The sequence below is a fragment of the Myzus persicae genome, unplaced genomic scaffold (assembly GCF_001856785.1).
Source record: "Myzus persicae strain clone G006 unplaced genomic scaffold, MPER_G0061.0, whole genome shotgun sequence".
NCBI lineage: Eukaryota > Metazoa > Arthropoda > Insecta > Hemiptera > Aphididae > Myzus > Myzus persicae.
In genome coordinates, this window is record NW_019100593.1 from 361,939 (window position 1) to 381,111 (window position 19,173).

The 19,173-nt window shown below is 32.6% G+C and overlaps 2 protein-coding genes across 3 annotated transcripts; one reads left to right on the top strand and one right to left on the bottom strand.

Moving 5' to 3' along the window:
- Positions 1-14,874: 14,874 nt before the first annotated feature.
- Positions 14,875-18,217, top strand: LOC111035685 (protein ALP1-like). Of its 2 annotated transcripts, XM_022317412.1 has the most exons (3): positions 14,875-15,239; positions 17,169-17,698; positions 17,765-18,217. In XM_022317412.1, the coding sequence occupies exons 1-3, from the start codon at positions 14,941-14,943 to the stop codon at positions 18,049-18,051; spliced, it is 1,116 nt and encodes a 371-aa protein (XP_022173104.1). In that variant the 5' UTR covers positions 14,875-14,940; the 3' UTR covers positions 18,052-18,217. The 2 variants fall into 2 exon arrangements, with proteins under 2 accessions (XP_022173104.1, XP_022173094.1); XM_022317402.1 differs by having other exon boundaries at positions 17,169-18,215.
- Positions 15,439-18,938, bottom strand: LOC111035696. The gene is made up of 2 exons (XM_022317423.1): positions 18,122-18,938; positions 15,439-16,262 (listed from the first exon to the last, which is right to left on the bottom strand). Exons 1-2 carry the CDS (start codon positions 18,288-18,290, stop codon positions 15,508-15,510), a joined length of 924 nt encoding a protein of 307 aa, XP_022173115.1. The 5' UTR covers positions 18,291-18,938; the 3' UTR covers positions 15,439-15,507.
- Positions 18,939-19,173: the final 235 nt, after the last annotated feature.

Here is a 19,173-nt window from a genome sequence, read left to right on the forward strand (position 1 = left end):
ATGCAGTAAATAGCGTTGTTGAAACGATAAGCTTTTAATTTTTGTTTCGAGTAGTTATAAATATGGTCAAACAGAATGTGTAAATGGTAAGTTAGCGTACCTATACGTTTTTATTCGATTAAAATTCAAATTCTGTACATTCTCGTTTGTATATTTACTGGACAAGTACGTATAATGGATAATATATTTGTTTTCTGTTGAGAAATATTATACTATAATTTATAGTTTCTGTGTCTGCAACTCCCAATTGAATTTTCACCTGTGGACTTCCTGCTGGATCAGGAGAGAGCAGTGTAAATCGAACGAACAGGTGCGTATACTGCTGCAGGATATCTACGGCTGCGATAACACACGGTAAATGGTAATATAAAATTTAATAAACAAAAATAATATGCTCTTTCATGACATCACAATATATAGGTGAGTCCAGAATGTGTTGCATAAACTCGCATACCACTATAATAACATAATCTTTGCCACGACGGGTGAGTTGGGCTTGTTGGACGTAGAACACGAATGATTCCGAGAGTTTACGTAATTGCGAAATAATGAGGGCATTTTAAAGCGATTTTATTACACATTTTGATATGATACAGTCGTTCGTAGGTACACACTTCAGGAAACGAAAATATTATTTTGTTTGCCTCTTAACGCGGTTACGGATATTCCAAAATTTGAGTTTCTCTACGAACGTGTTGTAAAAGAATGACGCGTCCGCCGGTTCGACGTTTTCGTCTCAGTCGAATTGAAAGTCTCTAATATTTGTCACGAGATTTTCTATACGGCTATATTATCTGTATAGATTTATATAGGTACTGCCTGACGATAAAATGTATATTATTTACCGAACGTTCGGACCGACTGACCCTCGACCGCTTTTATATTCGAGTGGAGCTATATATATTTATATATATATAGGACAATCGTAAAAAAATCCACAACGGTTAAAAAAATGACCGCGTACACAATATATATGTACATATACTATGTATAGTCACTCTCATATGTATATATACATACATATATTATATTTATAAACCGTATATATACATAGATCCACGGCCTAACGATGTGTATACGCGTATATTATTATTATGTATGTACTTTTTAAGTGTGCGTGCGTGCATATATATATATGTGTGTGTGTGTGTGTGTGTGTGTGTGTGTGTGTGTGTGTGTATCGCCCGGCTCTTTTCCTCGAAAGTGATTGATTATAAAAATGTGCGCGCGATTTCGGTGGCTGGCATATGCCGAGCTTCAATTTTATTAATGGCCATCCCGCACAGTGCGGCAGACCAATAACTGCACTCTAACTTTTTGGTCATCTATTTTCCAGTATACGCATATATATATAATATATAGTACGTATGTGTGTGTGTGTGTGTGTTCGTGGTGCGGAATATATTTCTCGCCGTACGCGAGTATTGTATACGTGTATGCATTCAGAATAATATATAACTGACACGTTTTAACTCTGGATAATATAAATTGTATAAACGAATATATATATATTTATGTGCTTGTATATATATATATGTGTGTGTATGTGTGTGTGTGTGTGTGTGTATGTATATATCGCTAGTGTAAAACCTAACGTGGCACATGTAGGTATATATTATAATATGTGCGGCGAGTGCGCGTGCGTAACGTTTTCAATAATCCAATGTAACCTATATATATCATATATGTACAAGTTATTATATGCAGTGCGTGTCAGTGCGTGCGATGTCGATATAGGCGGCGAGCATGTTATTGTGAGGAGAAAATATTTAGGGGTTGTTAGGGGTGGAGAGCCACACGAAATCAGTAGAGTCCCGACTTTTAACATTCTTTGACTAGATTAAGTTCAGACTTTTATAATGATAGTATTATATAGTTGAGTTTTACTAGGTATTTAAACTATAAAGAAGAATATATACATTTATTAAATGGACAAATATTGAATAACGAATTAAAAAGAAAATCACTTAATTTAACACAGCAAAGACAATATTTGTGAAATACCATCTAAACTCATACATATTGAGCTTGCTACAATTAATGATATTGATACTTTGTCAAATACTTATTTAAATTTAATTAGAACAAAATTCACTTTTATGCCACGTCTTTGTTATTTGCAATTATTTTTTATTTTATTATTTTATTGGAATAGTTACAGACAATACCTATAAGAGGCACTCAATTATAAATTCTTTTTTCGTAAAAGTAGATTCAGCAGTCATCTTGTAGTCGTTCCCTCTTTTACTCCACAATGTCGAATGTCGTCGCTGTCCAATTATTACCAGCAGCTACCTAACCTTTATTGCACAAATGAAGAGGGAAAACAATACACGCGTATAAAAAGTTGCACACCAAAAGATTTACCACACACAAGGAAAATATCCCCTTTAACACTACACATCTATACCATCACAATATACCACCCCACCTCCACATCCAACACCTTTCCGCAAATCCACCCCTTAACACGATACTAAATTCTAAGTTTTATTGATCGTTCACTATTCTCTTCACACCCACATATATATGTTACAAAACCGTTATTTATATGTATATATACTTCTTAAAGTAAATAACTCCCGAGCTGCAGTAAACAGATATTTTCTAATAAACAAATCAATATATAAATATAGTCACCGATATGAAATTAATTATTTTTCTACGGATAGTACCACACAGTTGATTATTATAGTATATTCATGATTGATATACAGTCGACTTACCGGTGTATGTTGAAGAGCGCAGTTAAGAGGCCGCGGGGTCGTATATTCATTTTTTTTTATATAGCCATACTGAGGAATATTATTGACTATCGTACGAAATGCGCAGACATTGGTTTAAGCAGGAAGTAACTATTTTTGTATTGTTAAACATTTCATCTTAGCTTTTTGACTTTTCTATAAAAATGGCGAAATGGTGTCTAAGCTTAGTCTCCGGATCTTCTGGAGTGCAAACATCACCCTTATTCTTTTCGATCTCTGAACATGAGCTCATATTTTATCATATACAACTTGGGAGTCCTGCAATTATTCACCCCAAGCTGACCCCTGGCTAACTATCTAAACTAAACACAACTTCGTATAGTTTATCATTGATTACAAATAAATCGTTTAATTTGAAAATTTGAAATACTTTAGTACGTCGAGATTCCTAATCGAATAAAAAGAATATTCTTTTAAACCCTTAATAACTGAATAACATTGGAAATCTTTAACAATATAAGCTCCGGCCACGGTCACTGATTGATTAAAAACTTTTTATTTAATTATAATATATAATGCATAAACGATACAATAACTCGAGGAAACGAAATAGACATGAACATTTGTGTTATAAACATATAAATTGTAATGCAATTGTATTGGTTTTTTTTTTTAAATTTTTTAAATTATTTATTAAATTGTTTTCTATTTAAAGGCTTGGAAGATTTTTAAACCAGTTTTTCACCGTATACCTAACCTAACCATATATACTAGTCAACAACACATTTTTAATTCAGCCCACGTAGGATAAAAATGACCCCTCCGGCCTCCATATTATGTTGCGATAGTATCGGTATAGATATAAATATACTTGAATTAATATCAATATGTAAATGTTTGGGTAATCTTCTGGATTATAAGTGCTTCAACGGTTCCAGTGGATAAACGCATGTATTATTGAAATTCATAATAATTAATAGATATAACAAAATGTACATAATATAATATAATATAATATATGATTCGTTATCATATTACATTCGTTCGTCTATTTCTCTATACTTGTATAGTAATTATATAAAGTATTATATACATTTGCTTTTGTCGAGACCATAAAACGCGATATTATACTGTTGACATTTTTTGAAAATCCTAAAAATGGCACTTTTTTTTTAATGAAAACTTTCAATTTTTAACATCTCGTTGAAACGCATTACCTTTACATAAACTACGGATTATTAGAAATTGTATTGTCTGATGGCATAAAATATATGATTTATAATAACGTAAAATATTCTAAATAATGTTCTGACGTTCACAAGAGTCCTGAGTCACCAACACGTATATAATATGTATGACGATATTTATGAGTGTATGTTAACATTTGTGAATATACGTATTAAATAATAGATACACAAGCAGGAGTCGCGTACCAAATTTTAGCAGTTTCATGCTATAATATGAGAAGGGGCGAATGAGGCTGCAGAAAACCCGTTGTCGCCCGTTGTCGTAAAATCCTATAAATGTAATACGCCACTGTATACAATACAGATATTAAATATAAATATATAGCGATTTATACATGCATATTATATAATAAATATACTCCTGAGTCCTTGCGATCATAAACTTTTTGCAACGTATATATACGCAATACGAAACCGCGTACTATACATGAAATAAATATCAACATCGACCGAAAACAAACTATAAAGATATAACTGTGTAAAACCATACCACGAATCTTAACAACCCTGCAGCGGGGTCCTATGCGCATATCTCATATGATACTATATATAATACATATGTATATAAACCTACCCACCTATATATATATATATATATATATATTACGTTGTGTATACATGTTTAGTTTCCTCTGTCTTGCCGAGAGAAAAAATAAAATCCCCTCCTTATTTATCGTCCTACCGGACAATACTGCTGTGCGATATTATTTGTAACGTATATAACATATATTATATAGTTCGTATAGAGATTTAAGGATTTTTTTCGCTTTCTTCTTACGATATAGTTTTTTGATTAAATATCGGCGGCGGCAGCTCTCGGGTCGTTATAATAAAACAAAAATATCTCGTTGGCACACACACACACACACACACACACACACACCCAAGTGCGCGCGAGAGGTATACGGCTGATAAAAATCTATATAAGCCGACGCGGAAAAAATAAATATATATAAAAAACAAAATAGGAGATATAAAATGTTCGGTAATCCGCGACGAGAAGTCGGGAAATCGATATAGCTGTAAAAATAATATTTTCCCCATATTTGGCGTGCCGAAATTGCTGCAGTTTGGCGGTTCTCCGTTATGTGCAGCGTATTATATCATTCTCCACCCGCCACACACAAACATATTGATATTGATATCGATATATATATATAAACACACGGACGTGGGGTCGTATTATTATTTATATATATATATATGTATGTATATAAATATCGGGGCGGCGGCGGACGGAGTTTATATATACCTTTATCCCGACGGATTGATAATAACGGATAGTTTATGGCAACGACCGCGGTGTGCCCTCCCCCCCCCCCTCGCTGGCAGATATCAAAAGAAAATCTGCACCCATTACTCACTCGGAGACGGAAGAAAATTGTTGTACGAGGGCAATATTTGACCACTTCGCCGGCGCACGCTGCTGACCCATTTGTATTTACACGCGAATCGTACCTACTACTCCCGCCCACTCTTTCTCACTCTGGCCCACTCTCTCTCTCTCTCTCTCTCTCTCTCTCTCTCTCTCTCGAGCACACACACACACACACACACACGCACACGCACAACACGTTTATTGGTATCAATAGCGATCCTCTGTGCTCGGGACTGCAGCGCGGAACCCGTGAGTCGTTTGCATATTATCCTTTTCGTGAAATCTACGTATATATATATAACAATAATAATAGCGTATTACGCAATATTTGTTGATTTCTTTCGGCGCGACTGCTTTCGTTTTGTTTTTATTGAACTCGGCTACTGCTGCAGACAAAAATCTGACGGTATTATAATGTGCAGTGGACCTAACCTTATTCGCTCGCACACGTTTAGACGAGCATTCGAATATTATTATAATATCGTTTTCGTTTTCTTTTTTGGCGGCAGAGGGGATCGTATATGGAACTATTTTCTGCGCCCTTTCAAGTGTTGCTTTACAAAACGCTCAAATTTTGTCTTGATAAATATTGAACGATATTAATTGTTTTGAATCTTATAATAATATTTACCTTCCCACTTATATCATATAGTAGTATTTGTGTTTAGACTTTTAGCAGACTGTTGTTTATTTTGGCCCACAGCTCTCAGCGGGTATTGATTGTTGAGGGTTTCGTGAGATTTTTAAAAAAATTGATGTGACCTGATAACCTATAACCATATTCATTTCTGTACCTGCTCTCGACAATCAACGTTTTGATAAATAATTTACGATCAATATGTTCGCCATGTATGTCTACAAACCGTTATTATAATAATTTTATTTATATCAGGATCAGTATAAAGTAAATTATACTTTCTTGTCATTAAAATAATATCCAAGAAGAATGAAATTTTCAGTATTTTCAATTAAAATTCAGTATCCTAAAATGTCCACAGCCATGTATGCTATATATGTTTAATGATAATAGACGTGTACAGTGTTATAATATAATATATAAAATATGCATTGTTAATTTACAAAAGCCGCTCGCTTCCGATGAATTTCACATCCTACGGAGCCTTTATTGTTTTCCATCTTCTGACTCCATTGTGTTTGTTTCCAAATAGGTGTTTAATATACCTACAGTCGGCTTACAGATTTCTGTTGACTATTGGATTCCATAAAATATATATTATTATAGTTTCGAATGATTTCAAGCCACCTCAAGAAACTATTAACACATATTTTTTTTTGAAAATCAATATTTATTTTTGTACGTTTAGATTTCATTGTTATAGTTTAAAACATTCAAGCCCGGTAAAAATCATTTTTGATCATTATCGTTTATAAATACTAATCGAGTATGTTGTATGTGAGTTACCTACAAGTTCTAATTCTTCTCGAATTCGTACATATAAAACTAGCTTTTTCTAACCATAAAAGTTGCAATTGTTGTTAATGAAATGTTCGGTAAAACACCCATTTCAATACAGGGGATAATAAACAATAATCGTAAGTAGGTAACAAATTATTAATTCAACGTAACTCTTGTATTAATATTATTGTTTTAGTGTTTTAAATTATAATATTTTATTGGTATCTGCCTACTTTTAAGCCGAACAAATCGATTTCGGTAAACAGTAAATATTATAGTAATATATTGTATAATAGTGTATAATGCAGCGTACTGCACTTTATATTATTATGCATAGTAATATGATAACGGACGAGATATACTTCAACTTGAAGTGCATAAATTACATTAGATTGTAGGTATATTATTATGGTATTTGTGGAACACCGCGAGTGGAAATAGATAACATTATAATGGTTTGCCAATGTTGAATATTATACCAAATTATACATTATTATAATATAGGTATAGCCGTATAAATAGATGCGATGTCCCAAAATGAACGCGACAGTGGCCAAAAACGAGAGTATACCTGCAGTTACCCCGTTCGTAAACATAAATTGTTTGATTATTTGCGTAGGTACTGCAGTTAGTGATATTCAAGCGGTGATACAATATTTTTAATAAATTGTACACCTGTGTAAACGTATACATTATCAGTGGGCAACTGAACTTATATTTGAAGTAAATCGATTTCATATTTAAGTTTTTACCACCACCACTGCACCACCTCTCAATATACTGGAACATACATTATTATTGTATAACAAAGTCGTGATGTAAACAAAATGTGACCGGACGAGGTCGGGGCCTTAACATAAGCTTTAGCGGCTTCAAAAACTTGACGCAGCTGCGAAAAAATTGAGCCTTTCGGTCTCCGCTGTACATTATAATATATGATAAATATATCAATCAAAGCCAGACATGCGTTTGCCAATGACCTACACGGATATTTTCAATGTGAGGGTTTCCATTAAAAATGTGTTCGTATATAAATATCCATAATATACAATTATCAATTTACATATAACATATATATAATATATATATATATATATATATATATATATGTTGTATGTTATACTGCAGCGTTAAATGTTTTTGTACTGTGTACATAATAATATGTTATTCTATACACACTTGGCACAGCATATATCATCACGTGTATACTGCACTAATAGCAAAACTCTTATCTCTATTATACGTTTGTACGTTCTTTGTAAAAAACAGACACTCGCATCGCGCCTTACAAAAAATACTCACTCTCCGGTGTAGGTATACTCCAGAATTATATAGACTTTGAGCGTCTTCGCGAGAGCAACGATGCGTACAAAGTCTAACTTTTTAACAACTGCTGCAGGTGGTTGAGGATTTCGGAGATTTGGATGTTCGAAGAACAAAATGTAAGTATAATTATATTGCTGTATCACTTTTTTTTTGTTTTGCCTTCAAATTGTTTTCCGATAATCAAGCTTAACTGACGTGCAAGTATCTTATTGTATCGGAGACAAGTTACTTGCGTCCCCGATCTCAAGTTTTTTACATTTTTCTCTTATTATTTTCGCTGCACTTGTAACGGACCCAAGTTACCAACTTGGATTTAAATATTTGATGTCATTGTAATGGGCGTAGGTTATATAACAAACTTTAGTTTTATATTTGTGACATTAAACTATGCAATTATTTTTAATAGCTAACATGATAATAGGTGGCTTGGTGATGCTCGGTCATACGCTCAATCTGCGGAAACGCTCCGAGTGTACGTACCGGCCGGCGTTTCTAGCTCCCGGATGGGTGACCGCCTGGGATTTTTAGCAACAAAATCCTTGCCACACATACAATACGTGTTCCAAACCAACCCCCTACAAACAGCTAATAGCCATAGTTGCCGGATTTACTTAGTAAGTAGGTACCTAATATTTTGATTAAAAAAAAAATTTTTGGAACCGTCCACTAAATACTACAATTAAAAAAATATATATTTATTTATTTATGAACATTTTTTATTTAGTCCATCTGTTACATGCATTGAACAGTCTGCTTGAATACTTAATTGATAGATAATATTAGGTACAATAATGAAAAGAAGTACAGTCAGTACAAATAGTGGAGAAACCTCTTGGATGTATTTACTTCGTCATTTATGAGTTTGTGACATTTAAAGATTATTTGTAATAATAGTGTATATAGTACGCTGTACTATACTATGTTCAATGAATATATTGACTAATCGTTTTTATTTAATTATTTTTAATGCGGGATGAAAGTGTATACCCAAACGATCACTTTCAAATAATCAGTGGGATAAAACTTGTTAGTTTATATTATATACCCTTTTTGGGGACCTAACTCATCCACCAAAAGGTACGCATATGTGGTATACGGATGCCATTATTTTATGCACAGTCGTTTGAATTAGATAAACCCGGGGTTGTACGCCGACTTAGTACGGTTCGGGGAAATCAGCCGACCGATATGTAGTTTGCTATATATAAGTCGTAGCATTAACTGTACACATTAGCATATTATATTATTTTATAGCTCTACGTCGGACGTTATAGTCTTGTACGCTCAATGACAATCGTGGAGTGATCGGATTGCTTGACTGCAACAAGTTTATGTTATACTGTGACGCAGGTACCCACAGTAGTCAGTTACAGTGAGCTTAAATGACTGAAATGTTACTGACGTCATTGTATTGTGTGTGGTTTAAGCGATTATTGTGTCTCGGTGATTATTCCAATAAAACGAAATCGACTGTTTTGTAAACCTCATATATATTATAATTTACTAGTTGATCCTGCGTGGCATTGCCCGAGCTAAATTGAATGCCCGTCGATGCACCCCTTCTTAAACTCCGTTAAAGATGCAAACACAGATTTTTAACGCAGTTATTCGGATTGTTTTGAACGAAATATAAAAAACAAGTCTAAACTTATGTCCAATCGCATTATAACTATTTTATTTCATGTAATCAACTACAACAATAAATAAAAAAACAAAAATAGTTTTTTTCGTGAGTCAACGTAGATTCAACATTTATGTGTTTAAAAGTAAAAAAGTAGCCTTCGAATTTTGCTGAGTCTATTCACGAAAATTGTATAAAATTCAGTCGGTAATCAGCTAAAATAAATTTTAATTCTATATACCATATGTATTATATTGATTTTAGAAATTTTTTTTTTACATTGTGTAAACAATATAAACAATTCATTATAAAAACTTGGTGGAATGTAACTACCGAATCCAATTTTATATATTTTTTTAAAACCTTGAGTACAGAACACGGTTTTTTACTACTGTGTACTAACTTAATTAGAAAATGATGGCACTTACAAAAGAATAAATTAATTAAAATTTTTACCCAAGTTTTAATACTATATTTAAATTGGAAATCTCATTTTTTAAGGTTATTTATGTATTGTTTTTAAAATAAAAAAGTATTGATCTGTTTAGGATATCATTTTGAATGGTTTAAAGCTCCTGTGACAATCTATCTGACCTATCTATTAAAAAGATAATATTTATAGGCATTTCGTATTGTTATAAAATGTTTGAAAAGCCTAGCTTCTAAAGCTCGCCCTCGTCCCCTCTCGAACGTCGAGTGTTTGGTAACATATTATGAAGATATCGACAAAAAATGTGCTCTGAACGAACAAAACTTCCCGGCCTCCGCGATTTTCCAAGGCTGTCCCTGGTCGAATGTTTGAGTGTTGACAGTAGGCGTATATAATATACGAGACGGGCAATAAGAAAACTTTTCAGTTCTCAGTATTGTAGGTATATCATCGTATATTATTTAACGTGGTGTAGAAATATCTGACGATAAATAGGCTCATCTATACCTATAAATAATATGTGTCAATAAATTTTCCTTGGCGCTACACACACACACACACACACACACACTCACACACACGCGATATAACGGATAGCCATTGGAAAAAGCTGCGGGAATAAAAAAGAAAAATACCGAATGTCATACATCATGTTTGGACGGTGTGCCGGCGGTGCATCATACGTACAAAGGGCGAAAGAGAGCTGTTGTATAGCGAACAGGGGTCACCTTTATATATATATATATATATATGAACAGAGTGATGCGAGAGAGAACGTCTGCAAAGGCCTCGCGGGAGGGATGCCCGCAAATAGGTCATACGTTTCAATTTTACTTGTCGCCCGCGGTCCTCGGGGACGTCGTGGTTTATATACGAGTAAAAAAATTATGAACTTTATATATAAATAAGACCGCAGAGTATCGAATCTTCGGGCGGGAGGCTGTTTTGAAAGTCAACCGTGCAGCACACAGGCGACGGGCTCTCCCGGACGACGGCTAACCGGCAAACTGCGGTCGAGGTGGTCACATACGCGTTCATAATGTATAGGTACCTATAATATATAATGCGTACATGAAGTGGTGCACACATCTAAACTGCAGCAGTTTTTTCCGCGTCGAAAATATTTTTTTTTTTTTACCCTCCGCAAGATGTAAAACCTACATAATATATATTAATGCATGTGTTACCCTTACCGCAGTTTGGTATAATAGTCGTGTCGTACTGAAAGATGTGTAAATAAAAAAAAACCCCTTACAGTGTAGTATTTAAGTGTATAACAACTGTCGTCGGTATATTTGAGTACCAAAAGAATGAAGCAACTCATCCACTTTTTTTCTACAATGACGCAGTAGAAGAAAATTTGATTTTTGGAATTTCCAAGTGTATTATCGTATCACTATGGGCCGGTTGATTTTTTTATGATATTTTCATATTTTTGAAAGTTATGACAATTATTACAATTTAAAAACTCCTATAAGTTGTTTAAAATTAAAGTATCGTAAAAAACCCAACATAGGGACCCGGGTAATGTTCTCACCTATGGTATAAAATTAGATAATATATGAATTCACTCCATTATTAAAAATGACAACACTGCAGGGTTGGTTCTGCTAAGTATAAATTTGCTATACGTTGAGCTTTGGTCGTAGAGAGAAAACAAATATCCAACACCTTCGGCTCACAATCATGTTTTATTAAATATACAAACATTGTTTCGTGAAGACACCGAGTAGACAATAATACTATATAGAATTTTAACTTTTCAGTGAAACCTACATACAATTCACATATTTTAAATGTGCGGCGCGTAAAAATTCCTATTATAATGTTGAATTTCCAAAAGTGCATACAAGTCATATCTGCAGCTCATCCTACACATGAGCATTGTGTCGATAAAATAATATTCAAACTACAACTGCAAATGATTGACGACAGATTCATAAAATTTAAATTAAATTCTAGTAAACATTTTGATCTATTAAAAAAAATTATATAATTCAGTAAGGTATACTAATACATTATAATATACCATTAAAATAACAACATTGTTCACTTCGGTGACCGTGGCACCGCCTCTATATTATAGTCATATCACTGAATAACTTTTATAGGTGTAACATATAATTATTATTATTTTTCAATCTATTAAATGTCCTAAATTATTTCGAAATCATATTTTTAATTTTAATGTGTAATTCTTTATTTTAACGTTTTTATGGCTCCCCCTGGAGTATTACATATTCCCTGCTCGCCCATCATCATCCCATATTCCCATCCCCCGATGGTCGTACTCGCGTTAACTATACTATAAAGCAGGATCGACCCCAACAGAAAATCCCTCGGTCTATAAATGTGCCGACTTGAATGTCTTGGAATTCAAGTCATATATGCGTATAATACATCAACATAATATGTAATTATACTGTATAAGAAAATACCGTGTTATATTTTCTCTGCTGACGTTTGTGTTTTTAGAAAAAACGTTTTTACGTACACTGTGTACTTATAAATAGTATACATAAGATTAGGTCTGAAGACTGAAATTGGAATAAAAAAATTCTATTTTCAAGGCACAATTATTTCGATAAGTTAATTTTCAATTATTGATTATGATCTAAAATATAAAATATAAATTATAATTATTTATAAAATATTAATATATATAAAATATATATTATCTATAATCTATATTATATATAAAATATAGATCAGGTTATTTGTAACTTCAATATTGTACAGTTTTACTAAACACGTGCAATATACTTATACAGTTATACTTATAATATTGTATTGCTTATATTTTTAAAACAATTATGTAACAACATAACGATAAGTCTGTGCTTGATATTTTAATACAATATAATGTTTGTACAACAATAAGGCCCGTGGAAAATTTGAACAAAATTCAAAAAATCGATTCATCAAATAATCTATGTATGAACCCAATTACATTCCTTTTTCGTTCGCACATTTCAGTCTCGTATGGCTTGGTGTAATATTGACAAGCTCGTTTGCAAACGTATGGGGGAAACGACGGGGAAAAAAAATGTAAATAAGTATAAATCAAGTCCCCGGGATCCCGACGATCTCCGATAAAAATATAAATATACAGAACACACGATACAGTCATCATCGTCGGTTCTCGGTTTACAAAAATACATTATATTATATATAGGTATACATGGTGTACGCGGATCATTATGAAATTATTGCGTCGTACGCGTGGAACATATGGCGAACATCGGGTCGTCGACGTTTGTATCAATATTTTAGTGTAATATAATATTATACGGTATTCCTTCCCGGGCCTCGAACGCATATTTCACTGCTATTAATCCACGGTGATCAGACGTAAAATAATAACCGCGGCAGTCGTGTTTGATTATAAATGTGCGAATAGGAAAATAAAAAAAAAACGTCCTGTGACCGATAACAATCCGTCGCGTGGGCGTTTGCCGTGGGCGCGAGGGTCTATGGGGGGGGGGGGAGGTCAGTCATCAATATCGTTATGCGGGGAACATGGAAATAATGCAGAGATCGCACCCGAGACACGTCGGGTCAATATATATAGTTATTAATCGGGCACGCGTATATATATATATTACCCCAAGGCGCGCATCAGACATCGGCTCACGGCTACATATTATGTTCCATAGAGGTGCCTATTTTACAATAATATTGTGTCTTTTCTCTCGGTTTCCGCCGCAGTTGTCCGTGTGTAATGTTCGTACACTTTTTAATACAATGTGATTGTAAACATTTTGTTTTTTGTTCGCAAACGTCGCATTATATGTGGCCAATATTCCTATTTGCTGTACCTGCACATACCGTTATAAGACTATCATCGTCTTAATTGCAAGTGTATTTAACCAATCCGACACACGCCTTTAGTGTTTTTCTTTGATGGAAAAGTTTAATTCACGCAAATTCGTATTAAGATGGATTCGCAGATGCTCGATGAGTATAAAACTTACGAAAGAATATTATAATCTATATTATTGATACCTATTTTCGAAAAAATCAACTGTGCAATTTAATATAAGATTACAACTAACAAAGTATGCAGTAATTGTGATGCTTTTATTTCACTTCCAGGCCAATGATTCATTGGATGATCTGGCATTTTATACGGACCGTTTGAAGTGGTAGAAATGTTCAAATGCATCAACTTCCGGGGTCCTGACTAATAAAATACGGTGTTGGTTGATCTAATTTTGTTTCCGAAATGAGAGAAGACGCCTATTGTGAAGATCGTTTTCCTCTCTCGCCCTCAAATTTCTATATACTCTGCAGCAGTCGACGTCACTCGGTTTATCTTTTGTATTATTTCTACCGATACACACCGCGAGTATCACGTCTAAATAAATAACTCGGCGTATATGCATAAGTGGTCTGAGCAAATATCGGCGCGCGGTATCGAACCGTATTAGAAATTAAAACTCATAAATAATCGATAACGATAGTATACAAATGTATAATAATAATATAATAAACTGTATAATATCGTGTAATATGTGAGTTATATGGTATTAGGTATCGTGTGTGGAGATTGTTTTCCTGGATATCGATATGGCTGTAGAATATTTACGATTGTATAATATTATATTATATCGTACTGCGTGCCGGGGCAACGCCTACATTTAGGCTAGGTTCACATGGACGCGCGTACACGCGCGTTAGCCCGCCGCAAAACGCGCGTACGACCGTTCAGATAGCTGCGTTTTACACGCATTGAATAAAGCAGTGTAAGTAAATAATAGATATCAAAGTACCTAGTTATAATAATATTTTAGTACAGTTCAGACATCCATCGAGAATGGACGTAGTAGATGCTGTGTGTTTATGGGTTGTCCACCGAAGGATAAGAAGACAAAGACAAAAAAGGGAAAGAAAATATTGGGTTCATCCAATTTTAAAAACAAGACTTTCTTTTAGTCTGTATATTACCTTGTATCCAAAACTTCGAGAACACAATGACAAATTTTTTAATTATTTTAGAATGTCTATTAAATCATTTGATGATCTATTAGACATAATTAAAGATGATATAGAAGCTGATGAAAATGCAATAAGATATTGCATATCACCAAACGAAAAACTTATCGTCACTTTAAGGTAAGTCTGTGTAAATTATTATAACTAATAATAATTAAGGGAAATCAAACAAAAATGTCGCTTAAATTATTATTTACTGAAACATATTTTTATACTACTTTAATTATAAAACAAAGTAAATTTTAATATAACCATATGAAAGAAAAAACATTTTAATATTAAAATTTAAAACAAAATAAAAAAATCAACCTTTGGCGTTTAACAAAATTAAAAATAAGCAGGTACCTATATAAATAGAATAACTTTATATATTTATTAAATTAGATTTTTATCCAAATATATCAATATCTGATGACTCTTGAGAAATGTCACTGACAGGTGATGGTACTATATTATTTTGGTTCATTTGAGTGTTGTAAATTTGATGAGGCGTACCATACGGAACTGCAGTTGTATAATTTGGATGATCGTATTGTGAATATGCAAATCGTGGTGTATATTGTTGACTGTAAGCTGTGGCTAAATGGTTAGATTGAGAGGTATCTGTAGTATTTAGATGATGAGATTGAGTTGAAACTGACTGATTTTTTAAAATAAGGTTATAAATTTCAATTTTAGTTTTTAAACGCATTGTTTCAGGTACTTTTTTAATTTCCTTAACTAAAGACAAACAAAACAATTTATCTTCGTCTTCTTCTTTTTTCTCTGCGACATTCCTTTGGTTTAAACTTTTTTCAATTATTTTTGCGAAGTGTTCATCAGCAGGATGAAGTTTTATTTTTTTTCGTTGGTGGTTAGGAGGAGTTTTGAAAATACCTTCCTTGTTTGAAGCACTGGGACTGTCTTCTTCAATCAAATTTTCAGTTGCTGATTCTACGTCTTCATCATCACCAACTTCTGCAGTCTCAAAATTACTCTCGGTCGAATTTTTTTTTATGGTAGGCTGTAGAAACTGTAATCTTCCATAGTATAAATATGACGACCTCGCAGACGCTCCCGATCCAGACTTTATTTGTTTCATTTTTTTCACTTCCTTTACATAGCCATCCCGAAGACCTTTCCATCTTTTTTGTAATTCTAATCCTGCAGAAACCAAAAATCGGTGAATCTTGGTAGATATTATAGTATTATACCGATAAACTACCAAACAAATTTTTATGGAAATTTTACTAAATTTAACAATCTAATAATAATTAATAATTATTTAATAATAAATTATAAAAATTCAAATAATAACAACAATATAACATTAAAAATTTGTAGTAATAATTATAATTACAGCCGTTAATATATTTTTTTAATTCTCATGTAACCTAATAGTGTAAAAAATAATAAAATAACCATACAAATTCAAATAATTTTCAAATAAGATTAATTAGGTACTTATATATAGTTATATGTAATAATTAAAGACCGGATTTATATGCATTTTAAATTTTAAAATATGCACGCAAACATGCACTAAAAAGTCAAAATATGCAAAATAAAACTTTATATTACATTTTATATTAGATTTTTATTTTGCAGTGATAATTATTTATAAATTGTATTAAAATGTACATAAACAAAAAATAAGATATAAATATAACAAATATTGGATCATTAGGTGTATATTGTAATAATAATATAATAATAACGATTATTGAGATAATAAAATAATATTAATAATTTGTATGATTTAACAACATATTTATTTAGATTTTTTGTTATTTATTATAATTGATTATTTATCTGCTCAAATAATTCATCTGATAGTTTATTGGATTTAACTGTATTTGTCATTTTAAATAATGAGTAACCGAATAAAGATATAAAATAAAATAAATAAAATCTTTCAATAAATTATGAATAACGAATTATCATAAAAATTAAAACAATAAATAAAAATCAATAATAATTTTTTATTCGAATAATGCCTGACTCTGATCTCCGTTCAGAATCGTTTTCTTATACATTGATACCTATCAAGTCTTTATTTTTATTTTTCAGATACTTGTCAACAGGTTGCTCAATTACCGAATTACACTATAATTACAAAATTGGAATATCTACTTTGAGTGGCATAATACGTCAAGTATGCCAAATTCTATGGATGAAATTAAAGAATATTGTTATGAAAGAACCTAATAAACAGACATGGATAGATATTTCAACCGAATTCGAAAAACGTGCATATTTCCCAAACTGTATAGGAGCGTTGGACGGGAAACATATACGAATTACTCAACCACCAGACTCAGGTTCAATCTATTTTAATTATAAACATTTTTTTTCTTTGGTTTTGATGGCATTGTGTGATTCAAACTATTGTTTTATATGGGTCGATATCGGAGGTTATGGTAAAGACAGCGATTCAGGGTTATATAAAGAATCTACGTTGTATAAAAAATTGACTGAAAAAAAATTAGATATTCCTGATCCTAAACCTCTAACTGATATTGATGATATAAAAGTTCCATATGTCATTGTAGCTGACGAAGCATTTGGTATGACAGAAAATTTAATGAGACCTTATGGTGGTAAAAGTTTATCGTACGAAAAAAAAATTTTTAATTATCGGTTAACTTTGGCCCGTCGATTTGTAGAATGCACATTTGGCATTATGTGTAGTAAATGGCGAATATTGCACAGACCACTAGATGTTAAGATCGAGTTTGCAGAAAATATTGTTAAAGCCATATGTGTCTTACATAACTATGTCAGAGTGAGAGACGGTTTCAAATATGAAGATACGCTTTATGCAGCACCATTATCAAATCTTAATCCAACCTATACTGGTCGTAATGTACGTGATGCTGATACGATTCGAAAACAGTTTACCAATCATTTTATGAATGAAGGTAAATTAGAATGGCAAGATAAAATGGTTTAAATAATTTTCTATTTTTGTAAATTTTAATACAACGTTAATATAATAAAATATAGATTAATTAAGTACCTACCTAAACTTTTTTTCTGCTCTTCCGAATCTTCTGTGCCACAAAAAATAAGCACCAACTCTTCCCAACTTCTTCTCTTCATTGTTCGGTTTGAGTAATCATGGCTTGACATATCCCATATGGCAGGCCTTTTTTCAACTTCATTGATTAATGTGTCTATGTTAATTTCCATATTTTTTTATACAAAAAACACTTTTTTTCAAAGAATAATAAATTTACACGATATTCAAACCGATCACAGTGAAAGTAAATTATAAAGTAGCTATAATATTATTAGAGTGATACGAGTAACACGAGCTGCTCACGGTAACAATCGCAATTGATCACAAAATTAACCCCAGCACAATTCCATCATATAATAACATATTATGTTCAAAAATAACAATAATTGAAAATATACATTTCGATTTAATAACTGGCATTCTTAGAATAGTAAATGAGTCTAGACGGTGTCCTTAATAATAATAATAATAATAATATTATTAATTAAATATTATATTATTTCCTTTATTAATATAATATATTACCTTTATACATTTATTTTATACAAATAAGTGAATTAAAAATGTATATTATTTCGTAAATCGGGTACACAAACACCTAAACGCGCGTGTCAACTGAACGGTCCAATAACGATCAACAGTATTTAATTTCGCGAAGCCACGCGCGTAGACGCGCGGAAATAAAATCTTGCGTCGTTGTCGTGATCGACGCGCGTGTACGCGCGTCTTCGCGCGTCCATGTGAATGATGTATAAGAAACTCGCATATCTAAATACGCGCGATTAATCGACGCGCGTGTACGCGCGTCCATGTGAACCTAGCCTTTATACAATTTTATCGTCATAGTTTACCTATACCCGTTCGGCTGCGGACGTGTCTATAATATATTATGTTATGATTTATGGCCTTCTGATAATATAATATTATTACTTATTAGTATATAATGATTTTCACAGTTTATTTGAACGTTATGGATTATACTTGGTACATTTAAGAGGACGCCGCACCCGCATGTATTGTCTCCGTCTTACAAACGCTTAACATACCAAATTT